The sequence below is a fragment of the Lithobates pipiens genome, unplaced genomic scaffold (assembly GCF_037356315.1).
Source record: "Lithobates pipiens isolate NorthernLeopardFrog02 unplaced genomic scaffold, aLitPip1_a1.2 Scaffold_28, whole genome shotgun sequence".
In the NCBI taxonomy this organism is placed as follows: Eukaryota; Metazoa; Chordata; class Amphibia; order Anura; family Ranidae; genus Lithobates; species Lithobates pipiens.
The window spans coordinates 169,761,501-169,783,795 of NW_027507789.1; the positions used below are offsets into that span (position 1 = coordinate 169,761,501).

Consider the following 22,295-nt stretch of genomic DNA (forward strand, 5'->3'; position numbering starts at 1 on the left):
GATTTTATGCTTGTATGACGTTTTGGCCACGACTAAACTGGGACCAGAAGTATCGATCAGAATGAGGCTTGGATAGCAAGCCACGGACGCCATTTTGCTGACCAGAAGCACTGATCAGAATGAGGCTTGGATAGCAAGCCACGGATGCCATTTTGCAGAGACATATATCTTTAGCTCAAGCTGCCTGCCCATCACTGTTCAGGAGATTTAGTGAGTGAAAACATAATATTCTGTTCCTCCATGAAAACTGGTACCTTTATTCTTTACAAACCAAGATATGTGTGTGGTGTGCTCAGGCTGTATGGGAATAAAGTTCTGTGCCCACTGCTGTTGGTGCTGGCTGGGAAGGAAGCTCGTCTATGCTCTAGGCAATGGTAGAGAGTGGTTAGGCATCCCGGGAGCAGCACATCAAGTGAAAACCTGCTGTTAGATAGTGAATGTCAGTCTCAGCCTGAACCCCTGCCAGGCCATGCCCCCTATGTTCACCAGAGCTTACTCATGTGGAAGCTCCGATGGGCAGAGTGAAAAGCGATGGGAGCATGGCCTTGCGGAGGTCCAGGCTGAGACTGCCATTCACTATCATACAGCAGGTTTTGACTTGATGTGCGGCTCCCAAGACACCTAAGCACTCTCTACCCTTATTCTTTAATTAAGAAGACGTTTAAGATAGAATCTGGCAAATATGTGAACAAATGGGAAAATCCATTTGTGAGAAGTGCCTCCAAAAATTTAACTCATTAATATTCATATATTACCAAGCTATGTTGAACCTCAAGTTCAGTCTCCAGCTCCTGCACTTTCCTCATTAACAAAGAAAGATGTCTCCTTTGGCTTTGAAGAAGTTCTGTGTCCTTGCTGTTCTCCTGGGTGGTCTCCTTAAACTACAAGAAGATACATAGCTTGTTAGATTGGCCAGTTTATAAAAGGTTTATATTCAGACAACATTCACTCATTATAATTCAGTATTCTTTTTTTTATAAGCAATGTTCTTCTCCCGCCAGTACTTTTTAACAAGAGCAGAGGATTATTCCTCCCTTTACTTTCCAAATTCTATCTTCCCCCCACAATTAGCCGCAACATGAAGCAAAAACAGATATGCAAATGCAATTAACAAATTATTGTAGGCTTTTGTTATCTCATGCATCTTCATCTGCCTCTTTGAAAAAGATTACAGTACACATGATCTGAGCGAATAAAAAAAAAAAAAAGTCTTTCCAAGATCTCATAAGATTTTGTAAAATTGCGCATGATTTTGCAGTTTACTGATAAGATCTGTCTGGGTGGCATTAGTGACGCATCTGTAAATACCACAATAAATGTTTTATTTAAATACTAAGGCCGCGTACACACGGGCGGATTGTATGGCCTACTTAGTCCGTCATACAATCCGATGGACAGTCCGTCATACTTTCGAATGAACGGACTTGACCACACACGGATGCACAAACAGTCCGTCGAAAGCTTGCGCGATGACGTGTACAGCACGTACGACGGGACTAGAAATAGGAAGTCCAATACACAGCAATGCAACCTTCCGCCGTGTAAATCCTTTCTGAGCATGCGCCATTCTTAGTCCGTCGAACTAGCCTACTCACGAGCGGATTGTCCGCTGAAACCAAAGTATGACGGACAGAATTACGGAAATTCCAAAATACTTAGTACGCCAGACTGCACGCTGAAAAAGTCAGCTGAAGCCCACACACGAGCGGACTGTCCACTGAAATGTGTTTAGACGGACTAAGTAGGCCATACAGTCTGCCCGTGTGTACGCGGCCTTACTTGTAGATGTTTGGTAACAGTATTCCAACGTGCTGACCTGGAACGCAGCAATCTCCCATTTTAAGTCCCGGTATGTCCGCGTCAGGAGTCCGGGGCTTAGCAATCCCCTCAGCTGAATATCCAAAATGTACTTCATCAGGAGTGACGTTTCGGAGCACTCTAATAGGTCAGTGTGGTCAAATGGGTGGCACCAACCAATCAGCAGCCACATAGCCCATCCTGTCAGCTATGGAGAAGATGCACGGATGCAGAGGTGAATTCTAAGCCCAGGAGTCCTGATGTGGATATACCGGGACTTAGAACAGGAGATTGCTGTGGTCCAGGTCAGCAGGTCCCGGGGGGGGGGGGGGGGGTCCTATGTAAGTTCACCTTACAGATTTTTCTGTAAAGGTGAACTTACACTTTAAAAATAACAAACGTTATACTCTGTGTAGTGGTTTTGCACAGAGCAGCCTGGATCCTCCTCTTCTCGAGTCCCTCACTATCTCTCTTGGCCCCTCCCTCCTGCTGAGTGCCCCCACAGCAAGCAAATTTTTATGGGGGGCACCCGAGCCAATCCACTGTGTCCATTCAGACACAGAGCTGTGGTTCAGCCCCCTCTCTCTCCTAATTGGCTGACTTTGATAGATAGCAGTGGGAGCCAATGGGGCCACTGCTGTGTCTCAGCCAGTCAGGAGGGAGAGTCCTGGGTGTCTGGGGCACTCATGGACATCGCTGGATAGAGATGGGGCTCAGGTAAGTATTAGAAGGGCTGAGAGGGGATGCTGCACACTGAAGTTTTTTTTTATCTTAACGCATAGAATGCATTAAGATAAAAAACCGTCTGCCTTTAGAATCACTTTAAAGTGGGGTTCCACCCTAAAGGGGAACTTTTGCTCATCGGAACCATCCCCCCCTCCGGTGTCACAGTTGGCACCTTTCAGGGGGGTGCAGATACCTGTCTAAGATAGGTATTTGCACCCACTTCCGGGCATAGACTTCAACGGGAGTCTCTGCCTCTTCCCGTCCCAGCGCCCTATCTGCTGGGACACACACGGGTCCCAGAAACAGCACGGACCATTCCTATTGCACTGTGCGACTCGCGCATGCGCAGTAGGGAACCAGGAAGTGAAGCCGCAACGCTTCACTTCCTGATTCCCTCACCTAAAATGGTGGCGGCAGCAGCCGAGAGCTGAGCGATTGATCGGCCTCGGCTGACGACATCGATGGATCCTGGGACAGGGGAGTGTCCATTTATTAAAAGTCAGCAGCTGCAGTATTTGTAGCTGCTGGCTTTTAATATTTATTTTTTACAGTGAAATCCCTCTTTAAGCTACTACTGCAGTGTTTTAATTCACTCTTGATGTGACTGGGCGTGTCCTAGACGCCGTTCTGAATGGCTACCTGATCTGGAGTTCTCCAACATGGAAGGTGATTGCAGCGGCCTGCAGCAACTTAGCCCACCATCACTACCTCCACTAGCAAGACCAGGACACAGGGAACCAGGCTGCATATGTCCCCCAAGAAGAATCAGCCTGTTAAACCACGCCACCTCGTGGACTTGTTCACTATGCAGCTGGCACATAGGGGACTCTAAGAGAAGCTGCATGGCTCTTATCTCACACTGCACCCTCATGGGGACCCAGATCAGGAAGCACTCTCTGACATGGAGGACAACTCCATGGACCTCTCTCCCCTGCAACATCTGATAGCGGTAAGAGGGTGGCTAACTCACCTGCACATTCTCCCCTCAAGGCCCCCTCTGATAAAAAACTTCACTGGGCTGATACTAACAATGCCCCAGCAGAACAGCAGGATGATTACACTGAGCCATTAGCCAGTTTCCCAGCTAATGACACTCCAGCAACTGAATCCACATTAAAAGCAATGCTGTTATCTCTACAGGCTGGCCTTAATGTTGAATTGTGCTCCTCTATCTCACAGTTATCTATCAGGATAGACCATATAGAGCAGTGATGGCGAACCTTGGCACCCCAGATGTTTTGAAACTACATTTCCCATGATGCTCCACTACACTGCATAGTGCATAAGCATTATGGGAAATGTAGTTCCAAAACATCTGGGGTGCCAAGGTTCGCCATCACTGATATAGAGGATAGCACGACACATTTAGAATCACAGATGTCTGAAGTCACTAAGGCACCTGATGAATTAATGGACGCACATGAGTCACAAAATGAAATGATACACAAACTCCAGCTGAAAGTAGCTGATCTGGAAGATCAGTCCAGATGCAATAATATCAAGCTGAGAGGCATATCAGAAATTGTCAAGTCGAGAGAGTTGGTCCCTTATATTATTTCTGAAACTAATATCTGATCTGAGCCCTAGCGAAATTCTCATGGTGGATAGGGCCCATAGGATCCCGAAATCAACCTATCTTCCAGATACAACACCCAGGGACATTCTCATCAGGGTCCACTTTTATCACATTAAGGATAGGCTCCTAATACCTTCCAGGTCCAACCGGCCTTTACCACCTCCATACACAGGAGTGGCTCTGTATCGAGACATCTCTGCCGTGACTGCACAGAGAAGAAAGGAATTTGCTCCTATCACCCAAGCTCTCAGAGACAACAGTATAGTATATCGCTGGGGCTTCCCGATGAAACTCCTGGTCACGTATCAAAATCAACACATCACTGTCCCCTAATCCAAAGATGGCTATAAACAGCTACACAGCTGGGGCTTCTCACCCTTGCCTCCACTGAATCACTCACAAAACCAACCGTCTTCCAACTCTACATCCACCTGATGATACTCTAGCCATTGACACCTAAAGTCATCTGCTCTCTCCTGCCACAGTTCCGTTTCCCTAAGACGGTTGGCTTTTCATTTATCCGTTATAGTTGTTTGTTAATGTTGATCGCCCAGGCAATAGAGCTCTTAAAGCCCACCTGTGGACTACTTCTTTTGGCACTACTTCGGTGCACACCCCCAGGCGCATAGTGTGCTAAGCACACAGCAATTTACTCTTGCTAGCATTGTGAATTGAATTCTTGATGTGACTTTCACATTTCACGTGCCCATACTTCCATATTTATGCTATCGTAACAAATACAGAGATTTATAGGTTACCCACTACAGGGGGAAAATGCTCAGCTTGTCCTCCTTTTTATCAACTGTTGAGATAAGATGAGTCTGAGAGTGTATTGTATTGCTATTATTAGGTGGGTTGACTCATAGGGATTAATTTTGTAAAAAGTAGAGGATGTTCCCTTAGCAAGGTGAATGTTAACTAAGTTTGGTAAAAATAGAGAAGCAGCGTTATCCAATGTCCAATAATGTGCAAAGGAAATTACTATTTGTGCATCTGTGATTTCCAGCAAAGTAAGAAGCAGTGAAAATATGATTGTTCCACATACATATCCAAGCTAAAAACTATATTATACAAAGTTCTTAAAATAGTAACATAAATTGAAAATGTTGTTTACTTCCAGCTGATCCCATCCAGAAAAAAATAAAAATACTATGTATTCCCTTTATTAATGGTGATTACTATTTTTTTTTTTAATAGATAGATGGAAGATACATTTTTAAGAACTCTTACATATAATATAATTGTCCAAACCTTTTCCTCAAGCAAGGATTCATAGTGTTGTTGATGATGACTCGCCATGGCCTTGTACTGCTCTCTCATCTTCTCAAGGGCATCTGTAAGCTCTGTTGGTTGCATGCTGTCCACCTCAACATTCACTTGGCACTTGGATTTTTCCTGTAGGAGACCCTCTCTTTCCTACAAATAAAACAAATATAGTGTATATACACCCACATGTCACTTTATTAGGTGCACCCAGGGGATTTAAGTGACTTTGAACATGGCATGGTCATTGGTGCCAGATGGGCTGGTCTGAGTATTTCAAAAGCTGCTGATCTACTGGGATTTTACATAGTTACATAGTAGGTGAGGTTGAAAAAAGACACATGTCCATCAAGTCCAACCTATGTGTGTGATTATATGCCATTATTACATTGTATATCCCTGAATGTTGTGGCCACGTGTCTTATTAACCACTTCAGCCCTGGAAGGATTTACCCCCTTCCTGACCAGAGCATTTTGTGTGATTTGGCACTACGTAGTTTAGCTGACAATTCTGCAGTCGTGCGAAGTTGTCCCCAAACAAAATTGACGGCTATTTTTTCCCCACAAATAGCTTTCTTTTGGTGGTATTTGATCACCTCTGCGGTTTTTATTTTTTGCGCTATAAACAAAAAAATAGCAACTATTTTGAAAAAAGAGCAATATTTTTTTCTTTTTGCTATAATAAATATGCCCAAAAAATATATATAAAAATTTTTTTTTTTTCCTCGGTTTAGGCTGATATGTATTCTTCTACATATTTTTGGTAAAACAAATTGCAATAAGCGTACATTGATTAGTTTGCGCAAATGTTATATTGTCTACAAAATTGGGGATAGATTTATGGTATTTTTTTTATTTTTTTATTTTTTTACTAGTAATGGCGGCAATCTGCGATTTTTATCGGGACTGCAACATTATGGCAGACGCATCGGACACTTTTGACACTATTTTGGGATCATTGTCATTTATACAATGATTAGTGCTATAAATAGCCACGGATTACTGTATAAATGACACTGACAGGGAAGGGGTTAAACGCTAGGGGGCAAACAAAGGGTTAAGTGTGTCCTAGGGAGTGATTCTAACTGGGGTGGGGGGGTGGGCTACCACTGACATGACAGCGATCACTGCTCCTTTGCATTGCATGCCATTGCTGAGCCTGTCATCTACTAGGACCCCCAGGTCATTTTCCATCCTACATTTCCCCAGAGGTTCTCCCCCCAGTGTATAGATTGCATTCATATTTTTGCCACCCAAATGCATTATTTTACATTTTTCCACATTAAACCTCTATCTATATATAATATAATATATAAATATATATATCATACCAGAACACACACACACACACACACACACACACACACACATACATACATACATACATATATATATATATATATATATATATATATATATATATATATATATATATATATATATATATATTGTAGACATGTCACTGGAGAAGTGATCGAGGGGGTGTACATCTCACCTAGGTTGCTACACAGTGTGAGATGGTAAATCCAGGATGGATCAGTTTCTCAGCAGCGATATGCTGCTGAGTTGTTATTTAATTTTGCCGGGCCTGGGTTTATATGGAATGGCAGGTAGGTTTGGTAGAGGGACCTGTCATTCCACATCCCCCGATCCAGTTCTGGGTTTGGGATCAGGTGAGCTTTGATCCTAATTAGCCTGGGAAGCTAAAGGCACTGCAGGGTCTGCAGGTGTTTGCTCTCAGCCAGGGAATGAACAATCTGTGTGTTGAAGGAAGCTGCAAGCACAGCCACTGCTGGAGCTAAAACTCACCCTGCGATATCCAGGCGAAAGACGCTGTGTTTGTAAGTGTCAGATAGGTGAGCAGAACCTGTTAGTAAGCGCCCAGCCGGGCTAGGACTTTTATTTTTGTTGTACTTAGAAAGCACGGTGTTGCTGTATATTTTGTCTGCTGGACTGTTTGTACCACGAATAAACGCCAAGATCTGCTTTATAAATTCCAAGTCTGCTGTGAACTGTGTCCAAACACACCCTACCCCGGGAAGATCCCTTACAATTGGTGGAGGTAGCGGGCAACACGGTTGCTAGGGGCAACGGTGTGGACAGACTTGGCTACAGCTGCTGATGTCCTGGGTGAAAGCTGCAACTACACTCCAAGAACAGTCCAGCAACATGGAGGAGATGCTGAAGCAGTTTATGCAAGTGAGTTTGCAACAACAGCAGGCGCAGACAGAGGCCAATAGACGACATGAACAGTCCATGGCGGCACAACAGCAGATGCATAAGGAAGAGTTGCAAGCTTTGCGCCAAAGCCAACAACAACTTATCGAGCACCTGATAGTAAATCGTGAGGCGCCTGTGGTTACTAATCCACCCATAGTGATGGGAGCCGCTCCAGAGATTTTTTTTGGGAGAAGGACTGTGCAGAAAGCGCTGCAAAAGATGACTGCTGAGGACGATGTTGAGGCCTTTCTAACAGTATTTGAGCGCGTGGCTGAGCGAGAGAAGTTACCAGCCGCTGAGTGGGCAGAAGTAATTGCGCCCTATTTAACAGGTGAACCCCAAAAGGCCTACTATGACCTCAGTGAGCAAGAGGTTAAGGACTATACTCGGCTAAAAGAGGAGATACTTGCCCGACTAGGAGTTACTACTGCAGTCCGTGCCCGGAGGGTACGCAACTGGAGCTACAGTCTGGACAAATCAGCGAGGTCCCAGATGTATGACCTAATCCATTTGGCAAGAAAGTGGTTGGAGCCAGACACTTCTACTCCTGCACAAATCCTAGAGAAGGTCGTGATGGATCGCTACCTCCGAGCGCTTCCTACTGACCTGCAACGCTGGGTGGGACAAGGTGATCCTAAGAATGCAAACGAACTTGTCAACCTTGTGGAAAGGTTCCAGGCGACTGAGGACTACCTCCGTGATGTTCCTGCAGCATCTTCACCTCCCCGGAGCGCCAGATCTGTGCCGTCAGCTGGTAAGAGACTTCCATCTATTGGGGGAGTGTGGAGGGGTGCTGATGGGGGGAAAAGGGCTCAAGTGGTGTCTCAGGGACAAAAGACTGGTGATGGTCCCGGGTGGCTAAGGGGCTCTGAAAAGGACTCCTTGCCAAAGAGACCAGGCCCTATCCAGTGTTGGAGATGCCATGAGGCGGGACACGTGTCGGCCCATTGCCCTCTTACCTCTGAACCCATGGAATGTGACGCTAGCCGGCGTCAGTCGCTATTTGCGGAACCATCTTGTGCTGCAGTTCCTGGACTAGAGACTGAACCGCAAATCTGCAACATCACAATCAATGACTTTCCTGTTAAAGCGTTAATGGACTCAGGAAGCCTTGTAACCTTGGTGCATGCTAGCCTGGTGACTGGGGACTTAGAGTCTAAAAAGCATATGAGCGTTGTGTGTATACATGGTGATACAAAAGTGTACCCTATAGTGCTGGCTAAAGTCGGGACTGAACAAGGCACAGTACAATATGAAGTGGGTGTGGTTAAAAACCTCATGCATAATGTAATATTGGGGCGCGATTTTCCTTTATTCTGGGCTCTCTGGGAAAAAAGAAAAATCCCCAAAAGGAGTGAGGATACCTCTAAGGTGGTTGCCTTGTCCACTGTGAATGATAAAAGTGTACAGGATGAAAATGATTGTTTTCCTTTGCAGGTCCTGGCTGGGGAGGAGGAGGCTCCTCCCACTGAGCAAAATATACTAGACTTAGAGGTGTCTAGCGATAATTTTGGGGCTGCACAATTACAGGACCCCACTCTCAAAAATGCGAGAGAGCAGGTTGCTGTTATGAACGGGGTACCTCAGGAACCAGATGCTGAAAAAAGATTTCCACATTTTTCGGTGACTAATGATCTTTTCTATAGAGTTAATAAGGTTAAGGATGAGATTGTGGAACAGCTTCTGGTACCTAAGCCGTACCGGCGTCAGGTGCTTGACATGGCACATAACCATGTTCTTGGGGGACACTTGGGGACTGACAAAACGCGAGAGAGGGTTCTCCAGAGGTTTTTTTGGCCGGCCATATATGATGACATTAAAAAATACTGTGAGTCGTGCCCCACATGTCAGGTTAGTGCCCCAGTGTCACATTTTCGCAGTCCTTTGGTTTCGCTCCCTATTATAGAGGTGCCTTTTGAGCGTATTGCCATGGATTTAGTGGGTCCCATTGTAAAGTCAGCTAGAGGACACCAGTATATTTTGGTAGTCCTGGATTATGCGACCCGCTATCCTGAGGCTGTACCCTTAAGAAACACTGCATCTAAAACAATTGCACGTGAGTTGTTTTATATGTTCTCTAGGACTGGGATCCCCAAAGAAATCCTAACTGACCAAGGTACGCCATTTATGTCGAAAGTAATGAAGGAATTATGCAGACTATTTAAAATCTCACACATCCGTACCTCTGTGTACCACCCCCAGACGGACGGATTGGTGGAGAGATTTAATAAAACTTTGAAACATATGTTGAAGAAAGTGGTGGCAAAAGATGGTCGGGACTGGGATCATTTATTACCCTACCTCATGTTTGCTATTAGGGAGGTGCCCCAAGCGTCCACAGGGTTCTCACCATTCGAGTTGGTCTATGGTCATCACCCTAGGGGTCTACTAGACATTGCAAAAGAGACATGGGAGAATGAGTCCACCCCATACAAGAGTGTTATTGAGCATGTAGCACAAATGCAGGACCGTATAGCCACTGTAATGCCCCTGGTAAGGGAACACCTCCAGAGGGCTCAAGAGGCCCAAAGTAGAATTTACAACCGGTCCGCAAGAATCAGGACATTTAACCCAGGCGATAGGGTCCTTATACTAGTCCCCACTGTTGAGAGTAAATTCTTGGCGAAGTGGCAAGGTCCCTATGAAATTGTTGAAAAGGTCAGTGAGGTGAACTACAAGGTGCACCAACCAGGTAGAAGGAAGCCTTTCCAAGTTTATCACATAAACTTGATCAAGCCCTGGAAAGACAGGGAATCCTTGGTGGCGACAAATACTGTTAATAATTTGTCACCACCAATCCCTCCAGTCAAGGTAGGTGATACTCTATCAGTGTCACAGAAACAGGAGGCTCAGGAATTTTTACAGAAAAACAAAAACAAGTTCTCTGACCTCCCAGGGCGTACACACCTCATCCATCATCACATTGAAACTGAGCCTAGAAGCAGAGTAAACCTTAAGCCCTATAGGATACCCGAGGCACGTAGGGAAGCCGTATCTGCCGAGGTAAAACGTATGCTTGCTCTGGGGGTAATTGAGGTGTCACAGAGTGAATGGTCCAGCCCAATTGTGCTAATCCCAAAGCCCAATGGAACTTGGAGGTTCTGTAACGATTTCAGAAAGTTGAATGAGATCTCCAAGTTCGATGCGTATCCTATGCCCAGGGTAGATGAGTTGATTGAGAAGTTGGGTAACGCCAGGTACATAACCACCCTCGATCTCACAAAGGGCTACTGGCAGATTCCACTTTCTGGTGAGGCTAAAGAGAAAACTGCATTCTCCACCCCTGATGGGCTATTCCAGTATGTAGTGATGCCATTCGGGTTACATGGAGCACCTGCAACTTTCCAGAGGTTGATGGACTTGATTCTGCGACCACATCGTGATTACTCAGCTGCCTACCTCGATGATGTGGTCATTTTTAGCCCTGATTGGGAAAGTCACCTCTGTAAGGTACAGGCCGTGTTGGATGCCATTGTGAAGCGAGAATGTTTGGCAGTAAAGTGGGCCCTAGAATCGTTAAAGTATTACTTGCTAGGCAGGAAATTCAAGTTGGTGACAGACCATGCCCCCCTAACATGGATGAAGTTAAACAAGGAGAGAAATGCAAGAGTGACTAGATGGTTTCTCTCCCTACAAAACTTTAATTTCACTGTGGAACACAGGCCAGGGAAATTACAGGCAAATGCTGACGCATTGTCAAGGGTAAGTTGTCTGTGGGGACAAAAGGCTCAGCCCTCCGGTCTGAAAAAGAGGGGGGGGATATGTAGACATGTCACTGGAGAAGTGATCGAGGGGGTGTACATCTCACCTAGGTTGCTACACAGTGTGAGATGGTAAATCCAGGATGGATCAGTTTCTCAGCAGCGATATGCTGCTGAGTTGTTATTTAATTTTGCCGGGCCTGGGTTTATATGGAATGGCAGGTAGGTTTGGTAGAGGGACCTGTCATTCCACATCCCCCGATCCAGTTCTGGGTTTGGGATCAGGTGAGCTTTGATCCTAATTAGCCTGGGAAGCTAAAGGCACTGCAGGGTCTGCAGGTGGTTGCTCTCAGCCAGGGAATGAACAATCTGTGTGTTGAGGGAAGCTGCAAGCACAGCCACTGCTGGAGCTAAAACTCACCCTGCGATATCCAGGCGAAAGACGCTGTGTTTGTAAGTGTCAGATAGGTGAGCAGAACCTGTTAGTAAGCGCCCAGCCGGGCTAGGACTTTTATTTTTGTTGTACTTAGAAAGCACGGTGTTGCTGTATATTTTGTCTGCTGGACTGTTTGTACCACGAATAAACGCCAAGATCTGCTTTATAAATTCCAAGTCTGCTGTGAACTGTGTCCAAACACACCCTACCCCGGGAAGATCCCTTACAATATATATATATATATATAAATGTAAGCACTTATCTTAATATTGAGCAGGTATTTATGGAAACAAAAAAATATCTCAAAATTCTACTCTGGCTTACATTTATTAATTAGATAAAACCGTGTTTAATATTGGCACCCCTGGCTCTTTTTTTAAGACCCAGTTTTGTGGTCCGTAAGCACACTACACTATTGTTTTACCTTGATCATGATTATTCACACATAATTCCCTCCCTCTCCCCTCACCATGCACCTCATTTTCCTTATTTCACTCTCTAGGCGGGATCTCCACATGATGTTACTTGTATCACACCTATCTTCTATTTCTCTCCCCCCCCCCATCCTTTCCTTCGCCAACTCTTTCCCATTTTCCGTTTATCTGTTTCTCTTCCAATTCTCCCTCTCCCTCACCTTCTTCCTCTCCCCCCCTTCCTCCCCTCCCCCTCTCCCCTATTCTATTCCCTTCTCCTTATTATTCCTCCCCCTTTCACTTCCCTTTCTTCCCCTCCTGCTTCCAAACACGTGTGGGTCAAACACACACGTGTTTGACCCAGAAAAAAAAAATTATGACAGCGTAATATTGTCAAAAGAAATAAAAAAATAAGCTAAAAGACATAATAGCACTTACAATGTGAATCAAAGTTACATGCAAACAATAAGTGTAAACACCCAGTGATTCAAACAAATAATCTGATGAATTCAAGTGTCCCAACACCACATAGAGGGCCTCCTTACTGGATAACAAGCCCAACAAGGCCACGGATGCAAACAATCTCCCAAATAGATAGGTCCTCAGCTGAATGCACAGGGGGAATCGGATGATGATTGGTCCAAATGCGTAGCATAAACAGAACTCCGTGACTCCCGTACGTAATAATAATTGTCAACCCAGAAGAGAGATATTGCAGACCATAGCATAATATCCTCTAAACTGGTTTATTTGTATAAAAAAGGATGCACTTCCAAAACACTCGATTCCATATAATATAAAATTAAGCCGGCCGGCAACAAAAACACAAACTCCCGTCCTCGTCAACGGCGTGGTGACGTCAGCACGTCTCATTTCATCCCCTCCAGGAGCTTGCATACTATTAATGTTAGACTAACTAGTCTGTAATTCCCAGGGATGTATTTTGACCCTTTTCTAAATATTGGTGCTACATTGGCTGTTCTCAAATCAGCTGGTACTATTCCCGTTAGTAGACTGTAAGTAAAAATTAGGAACAATGGTCTGGCGATTTCTTGACTGAGTTCCCTAAGTACCTTCGGGTGCAAGCCATCTGGTCCCGGTGACTTATTAAGTTTTCCAAGTCTACCTCTAATTCTGTCTTCTGTTAGCCATGAGGGTACGTCCTGTGATGTGTCATGAGGATAAAAACTGCAGTTTTGGTCACTGAAGCCCCCCGATTCCTTTGTGAAGACTGAGGAGAAGAATACATTCAATACCTTTGCCATCTCCCCATCCTTTGTAACCAGATTTCCTTACTCATTCTTTATGGGGCCAATATGGTCTGTCCTTACTTTTTTAATCTTTATATATTTAAAGAATTTTTGGGGATTTTTTTGCTCTCTTCCGCTGTGTCTTTTGTGTTCTATCTTAGCCAACCTAAATGTACCCTTACATTTCTTATCGCATTCTTTGTAAAGTCTGAATGTTGATGACGATTCCTCAGCCTTGTATTTTTTTTAAGACCTTCTTCTTTGCTTTTATATGCATTTTTACATTGAAGTTCATCCAGGATTTTTGTTCGCTCTTTTAAATTTATTTCCCAATGGGATGCACTGGCTCATGAGCTTATTTAATATGCTCTAAAAGCAAACTCATCTCTCCTCCATGTTCTTTGTTCCTAAGATTCTAATTTATATCTTCTAGAAAGGTTTGTATTTTAGGGAAGTTGGCTCTTTTGAAATTCAGTGTCTTTGTATTCCCCTTATGTTTGCTATTTGTGTGATTTATACTAAAGCTAATTGACCTGTGAGCGCTGTTTCCTAAATTGACCCTTATTTCCACATCTGTGATCAAGTCTGTATTGTTGGTAATCAGTAGGTCTAGTAACGCTTTGTTTCTAGATGGTGTGTCTACCATCGAACCCATGAAATTTTCCTGCAAGACATTTGGGAACTGGCGAGCCTTAGACGAATGCGTGGTTCCTTTCGCCCAGTCTGTTTGGATAATTAAAATCCCCCATTATGATGACACTTCCCATCCTTGTTGCTAATCCACATTGTGATAGGAGGTCCGTCTCCCCCTCCTCCCCCAGGTTAGGGGGCCTATAGAATGATAGATAGATGATAGAAGATTGGTAAAATGTTGCCTGGTCTGATGAGTCTTGATTTCAGCTGCGACATTCAGATGGTAGGGTCAGAATTTGGCGTAAACAACATGAAAGCATGGATCCATCCTGCCTTGTATCAATGACTCAGGCTGGTGGTGGTGGTGTAATGGTTTGGGGGATATTTATTGGCACACTTTGGGCCCTTTAGTACCAAATGAGCATAGTTTAAATGCCAGAGCCTACCTGAGTATTGTTGCTGCTCATGTCCATCCCTTAATGACTACAGTTTACCCATCTTATGATGGCTACTTCCAGTAGGATAATGCACCATGTCACAAAGCTCAAATCATCTCACCACTGTTTTGTTGAACATGAAAATGAGGTCACTGTACTGCAATGGCCTTCACAGTTCTCAATCCAATAGAGCACCTTTGGGATTAGGTGTAACAGGAAATTCACATTATGGATGTGCAGCCGACAAATCTGCAGCAACTGCGTAATGCTATCATGTCACTATGGACTAAAATCTCTGAGGAATGTTTCCAACACCTTATTGAATCTATGCCACAAAGAATTAAGGCAGTTCTGAAGGCAAAAGAGGGTCCAACCTCACTGCAATGTTTTCCCAAGCAGTCTTATCTTCCTACAGTCATTATATCTACAGACTACAGAAGACCTTCCTCCGATTGTTTTGGAGATGAAGGGGGAATTGGGGGGGGGGGGGGCATTCTGTAGTCCCAACAGACTTCCTAAGAAAATATTATTTTATTGAAAGAGTAGTTGATGCTTGGAACAGCCTTCTGGCAGAAATAGTGAGTCAGTCAACAGTAAGTGAATTCAAACATGCTTGGGATAAACAGATCTATACCCATAGGAAAAAAAAAATAGGGCAAACTCGATGGACCTATTGGTCTTTCTCTGACATCCCTTTTAGACATGTGCACTGCTGAAAAATGTGTTCGTTTTCGTTTCATTCGTTTTTCGGGTCATTCGTTATTATCACAATTCGTAAATTTGAAAATTCGGAACTTCGTAAATTCGAAAATAAGAAAGAAAATCTGAAAATTCGAAAGAATAACTAATTAACTAACTAATAACTATTAAATTATAGGTGTAGGAATTTCCTTTCCAATTTGGCTGTTAGTGAACCTAATAAATACTAAATTATCTGAAGTTACAAATTATCTGCATCTAAACAAATGGAACGGAATAAATTAATAATAAAACGTTTTTATTATTATTGTTGTTTATTATTATTAATTTGTTACTTAGAACACACAACGAAAGCGAACACGTTTTTTGGCAGTGCACAATTTAATAGTTATTATTAGTCCAGTTCTTCTGTCACTATAGGGAGAGGTTGCTGTGTGGAGCAGGGAGAGATTTCAGTGACCCAAATCGCTATTTATTAGGTCCACAAAAGTTCTTTTAAGGACTGGTATCATGGTATAGGTGTTAGGTGTAGTTCAGGATATAGGTTTGAGGCAGTGCTGTGCTAGTGATTGTTGCAGCAGCCTGAGTGTCTTTTGTCAGTGTAGAGAAAGGGACAGGACGCTGTGTGCTGCAGGGACAGTCAGTTTAATCATTAGCTGTGAATGAATGAATGAATGAATGAAATACTTATATAGCGCACAATGCGAACTGAATCGCCTCTAGGCGCTGTGGCGAGCTTTGATCATCTGCTAAAAGAGGAAGGTCTTGAGTTTTTTCCTAAAAGCCAGGTGATTTTCTTCCAGGCGGATGTTTATTGGTAGAGCATTCCATAGCCGAGGCCCTTGGACAGCGAATCTCCGATCCCCCTTGGATTTATACCGGGCTTTGGGCACGAGGAGGAGGTTTTTGTTGGCTGATCGAAGACTGCGGTTTGGTCTGTTACTATTAGGTCCACAAAAGTGCTATTCAAGTTATTGTTCCAGCAGCCTCTGTTTTGTCAGTTTATATAGGGACAGGCAGGAAGCTGTGTGTGAGGCAGTGAGGGACAGTCAGTTTAATCAGTAGCTGTTACTACTAGGTCCACAAAGGTTCTTTTCAGGACTGGTATGGTAATAGGCTTGTACACGTATAATATTCTTTCTTCCAAATATAGAAAGAATATTATACTTGACTGCTGCCCTTCTGCTGCAGTCTGCTAATCATTCACAACCTACTTGTTCCACAAAGGTCCTTATAAGGACTGGTAAGGTCTAGGGTGCTACAGTACATAGGGTTGAGTGAGGTACAGTCTGCTATTCCATAAGGACTGGTATAGGTCCACAATACATAGGGTTGAGGTGCACTACTGCTGACCGCTGCCCTATACTGCAGCAGTCCTTCATCAGTATAGGGACTGACGTACAGTCTGCTAATCAGTCACAACCTACTTGTTCCACAAAGGTCCTTATAAGGACTGGTAAGGTCTAGGGTGCTACAGTACATAGGGTTGAGTGAGGTACAGTCTGCTATTCCATAAGGACTGGTATAGGTCCACAATACATAGGGTTGAGGTGCACTAATGCTGACCGCTGCCCTAAACTGCAGCAGTCCTTTATCAGTATAGGGACTGAGAGTTTTGTCATAGGGTCATTTAAAAAATGACAGGCAGAGGAAGAGGCAGGCCCTTCCGCGGGGGGGTAGGGGTAGGTCAGGAGCAACAGGCTTGAGCCAAAGTGGGAAGTTGCAGAAGGTGCGTTCAATTCATTTAAAGGACGCACCAGACTTGGTTGAGTGGCTCACTCAGCCTTACTCTTCTGCACCCTCCTCATCCTCTCGATCTGCACCCTCTTCTTCACTCTCTGCTATGTGCACCCCCAAAGACACTACCACCAACAACACCACCACCACCACATACCTTCCGCTTGAGTCACAGGAATTATTTTCCGATCCAAATCAAGACATTTCTGATGCGCAGCCTATCTTGGTATTGGATCAGGAAGAGGAGGTAGCAACAACCGCTACTCAGCAGTCTGACGACAGTACCCAGATCAGCCCAAGGAGGAGGTTGGTCCCCGGTGTTGCTGCCTACTCCGAGATCTCTACTTATAGCGGTGGGGAAGGTGACGTTGATGATGACGTGTCTAGTGATGTCACGTGGGTGCCCACAAGAGAGGAAGAGGAGGGGAGTTCAGAGGGAGATATGGACCAGCAGATAGGGAGGAGAAGCAGGAATAACTTACATTGCACAGGAGGGACAAAGCAGACTGCAAATGTATCAGGAGCGAGTCATCGACCATATATGGTCACATCTGGCGCTCCCAGGACACCGGCACATGGCTCCGCAGTGTGGGCGTTTTTTTAACGTGTCCGCTGCTGACAATAGCGTTGCCACCTGCAATCTTTGCAGTCAACGCATTAGTCGCGGTAAGCCCAACACTCACCTAGGGACGACTGCCTTAAGAAGGCACATGAGCAGCCATCACCGAGCCCAGTGGGACCAACGGAACACACAAAGCCACACTCCAGGCTCTCACCGTCCAGCCTCGTCTTCTAGTTCTCCTTCTCCTCATAATTGTCCTCCACTCCATCTTCCATCACGCCAAGCTCACGTTTTTCCGCAAAAAGGCAGGCTTTCGTGGGCCTAATGTTCGAGCGTAAAAAAATGATGACGCCGGATAACCCTCTTGCCCAACGGTTGATGGCTGGCTTGTCAGAACTGATAGCCCGCCAACTACTGACATATAAACTGGTGGACTCGGAGGCCTTTCGCAAATTTGTGGCCATTGGAACACCACAATGAAAGGTCCCAGGAAGGAAGTATTTCTCAGAGAAGGGCATCCCAGAGCTATATGGCCATGTTCAGCGGCAAGTGAATGTATCTCTGGCACACAGTGTCGGTGCCAAGATACATCTGACCACAGACACGTGGTCTAGCAAACACGGGCAGGGAAGGTATATCACTTTTACTGCCCACTGGGTGAACCTTCTGACGCCCGTCAAGCATGTAACCCGTGGCACCCGTGTAGATTTGGTTTTACCGCCACGGATTGCATGCAGGCCTGGCCCTTCTTCTTTTCCTCCTCCTACTCCATCCTCCTCCCTCTCCTCCTCGGCTGACTCCTCCTTTTCCGCTGCTAGCGTCTCTTCCACTGCGCCGCCCAAGCTCCCCAGAACCTATTCAACATGCCAGGTGAGATGTTGCCATGCCGTGCTGCGTCTGTTGTGCCTGGAAGCCAAGAGCCACACTGGCCCAGCACTCCTTTCAGCTTTGCGTTCACAGGCAGATCAGTGGCTAACACCACTCAATTTGACAGTTGGTAAAGTGGTGTGTGACAATGGTGCCAATCTGCTTAGCGCATTGAAACAGGGCAAAATCACGCACGTGCCATGCATGGCACACGTCTTAAACTTGGTCGTGCAGCGATTCGTTGTCAAATACCCTGGTGTCCAGGACATCTTGCGGCAGGCAAGGAAAATCTCGGCCCATTTCAGAAGATCTTACACGGCCATGGCTCGCCTTGCTGACATTCAGTGGCGACACAATCTGCCTGTCAGACGTCTTATTTGCGATTGCCCGACGCGATGGAACTCAACCTTCTATATGCTTGATAGGCTGCTCCAGCAGAAACGTGCAGTTAACGTCTACCTGTATGAACTCTGCGGCAGAGCAGGTTCTGGGAGCTGTTTTTTTTTTCACCGCGCCAGTGGCTGCTCATGCGCGACGCATGCAGACTTCTGCGGCCATTTGAGGAGATCACCAAACTGGTCAGTCGCAGCCATGGCGCCATCAGTGACATGGTACCTTATGCCTTCTTTATGGAGCGTGCATTGCGTCGTGTCATTGATCAAGCTGTGGAGGAGCGGGAAGATGAGGAAGTCGCAATGCTGGATAAATTCCCAGGGGGGCTACTCTATCTGAGACAAGTGAACAACAGGAGTCTGAAGAGGAGTCAGAGGAGGATGGTGCCGGGGCGGATGAGGAGGAGCAAGAAGAGCATGCTTTAAACCTTTCTGGGATCCCTGTTGTTGTGCGTGGATGGGGAGAGGAGAATGAAGAGGACAACATTATCCTGGATGATGAGCAGGAGCCAGGCCACCACACCGCTTCCAGTTTAGTGCAAATGGGGGCCTTCATGCTCCAGTGTTTTAATAGGGACCCCCGTATAAAAAGCATAAGGGTCAAGGACCAGTACTGGGTGGCAACGTACTTAGACCACCCCGGTACAAACACAAAATGGCGGAAATGTTACCGCCGTCACAGAGGGCTGGCAGAATGGAGCACTTCCAGGCCTTGCTTCGAGAAATGCTGCATTCTGCTTTTGCGTGCGCTGGCAGAGGAGCAATTCCCACTCCCAGAGAAGGAGTTGCGAGTACCAATCCAACAGCGCCTGCAAGAAGAGGCTTGAAAATGTGTTGGTGACTTCGGATATGAGGTCATTCTTTCAGCCGACCCATCGACAGGTGTCATCCGGATCCAGCATCAGGGAACGCCTAGACCGTCAGGTGTCCGACTACATCGGGTTAACGGCCGATGTGGACGCTCTGAGGAGTGATGAACCCCTGGACTACTGGGTGGGCAGGCTTGACCTCTGGCCAGAGCTTGCCCAATTTGCAATCAAACTGTTGGCTTGCCCCTCGTCCAGTGTCCTGTCCGAAAGGACGTTCAGCGCAGCAGGGGGGATCGTGACCGATAAGCGTACTCGCCTAGCTCACGACAGTGTTAACTACCTCACATTTCTAAAAATGAATGAGGCATGGATCTCGGAGGAATTCAACACATGTGACCAGTAGACCATGTATATGTCTATAAACTATTTTTTTAATCGAGCACACAGACCTTCTTTCTTAATTTGGCTCACTTCCTTGTCCAAAAAAAGCACACCGTACTATATGCCCGTACCCTCCTCTTTGAAGAGGTTGAGCGGTGTCATATTTCTACTGGGGCTGCTTATTATGAGGGGCTCCCACCATCCCTGTGCTGTGCTGACTTCCTCCTGGGGCTGCTTATTATGAGGGGCTCCCACCATCCCTGTGCTGTGCTGACTTCCTCCTGGGGCTGTACCTCTGCTGTGCATATTATGAGGGGCTCCCACCATCCCTGTGCTATGCTCATTATGAGGGGCTCCCACCATCCCTGTGCTATGCTCATTATGAGGGGCTCCCACCATCCCTGTGCTATGCTTATTATGAGGGGCTCCCACCATCCCTGTGCTATGCTGACTTCCTCCTGGGGCTGCTTACGGTGCAGGTGTCAGTGCTATATATCACGGTGCAGGTGTCATTGCTGTATGTCACGCTGCTGATGTCAGTGCTCTCTATCACGGTGCTGCTGTCAGTGCTGTATATGACGGTGCTGGTGTTAGTGCTTTATGTCACGCTGCTGATGTCAGTGCTCTCTATCATGGTGCTGTTGTCAGATCACTCTATCACGGTGCAGGTGTCATTGCTGCAAAGTTTGCCTCCCATTGAAGTCAATGGGGCCCGCGGCGAACATTACGGTTTGCGAACTATCGGCCGCGTTCGCGAAACGTCCCATAGGAAGTTCGTCCATCACTACTAACTAATAACTAACTATAAAATTGTGCCCAGTGGTCAAGTGGGTACCCACTGGGCACTTAAAGCCCCTTCCTAACCAGACAAATTTTCAGCTTTCGGTGCTCTCACAATTTGAATGACAATTACTAAGTCTTGCAACACTGTACTTATATGAAATGATATCCTTTTTTTAATTTGGTGGTATTTAATCACCTCTGTTTTTTTAATTTTTTGCGCTATAAATCAAATACTGAAAATTCTGTTAAAAAAAAAAGCAGCATTTGTTTCTGTTAAAATTTAGCAAATTGGTAATTTTTCTTCCTAAATTTTAGTCAAAATTTATACTGCTACATATCTTTGGTAAAAATAAGCAAAATCGGTGTATATTATTTGGTCAGTGAGAAAGTCAGAGTCCAAAGCTATGGTATAAAAACCTCCTCCTCGTGCCCAAAGCCCGGTATAAATCCAAGGGTGATCGGAGATTCGCTGTCCAAGGGCCTCGGCTATGGAATGCTCTACCAATCAACATCCGCCTGGAAGAAAATCACCTGGCTTTTAGGAAAAAACTCAAGACCTTCCTCTTTTAGCAGATGATCAAAGCTCGCCACAGCGCCTAGAGGCGATTCAGTTCGCATTGTGCGCTATACAAGTATTTCATTCATTCATTCATTCATGGTGCCAATCACTGAAAATTGATCACACCTGAAGTATTGTTGGCCTATCTCATTTCTTGAGACCCTAACAAGCCAGGAAAGTACAACTAGCCCCCAAATTACCCCTTTTTGTAAAGTAGACATTCCAAGGTATTTAGAAAGAGGAATGGTGAGTTTTTTGAAGTTGTAATTTTTTTCCCACAATTATTTGCAAAATCAAGATATTTTCTTTTTTTTTTTCACAAAATTGTCATATTATCAGGTTATTTCTCACACACAGCATATGCATACCACAAATTACACCCCAGAATACATTCTACTTCTCCACCTGAGTATGGTGATAACACATGTGTGAGACTTTTACACAGCATGGCCACATACAGAAGCCCAACATGCAGGGAGCACTAGCAGGCATTCAAGGGGCATAAAACTCAAGTCTAATTTGATTTCTAATTACACTTTGAGGCACTGTAGTAGCATGGATGCAAACTGATGTGGCATGGATGAGCCATGGATGGGAATGGCTGGGTATGGTTGATTATGGCTGGGTATGGTTGAGTATGGCTGGGTATGGTTGAGTATGGCTGGGTATGGTTGAGTATGGCTGGGTATGGTTGAGTATGGCTGGGTATGGTTGAGTATAGCTGGGTATGGTTGAGTATGGATGGATGAGTATTGCAGAGCATGGATGAGTATTGTAGAGCATGGATGGGTATTGCAGGGTATGACAGTCTATGGCAGGGTTTGGCAGAGTATTTCAAGGTATGGCAGTCTATGGCAGGGTTTGGCAGAGTATTGCAAGGTATTGCAGAGTATTGCAGATTATTTAAGGGTATGGCAGGGTATTGCAGAGTATGTATGTGGCTGGAATGGGCACTGAGCAGTGCTGTGGGCACTACACATCCAGCCCACAGCGCTGCTGCAAATGATCTCTCCCCCTCTCCCCTCACACTGTACCGATCAGTACAGAGGGTGGA

General features: G+C 45.3%; 1 protein-coding gene across 3 annotated transcripts in view; it reads right to left on the reverse strand.

Annotated features, from left to right (window-relative positions):
* Positions 1–22,295, reverse strand: part of LOC143935777 (keratin, type I cytoskeletal 12-like) — an 87,056-nt gene that overhangs the window by 12,951 nt on the left and 51,810 nt on the right. For all 3 annotated transcript variants that reach the window (XM_077459887.1, XM_077459886.1, XM_077459885.1), the window contains exons 4-5: positions 5,351–5,515; positions 756–881 (exon numbers count right to left, since the gene is read on the reverse strand). In XM_077459887.1, coding sequence (XP_077316013.1) covers positions 756–881; positions 5,351–5,515 — 291 coding nt within the window. The remainder of the gene's footprint in view (positions 1–755; positions 882–5,350; positions 5,516–22,295) is intronic.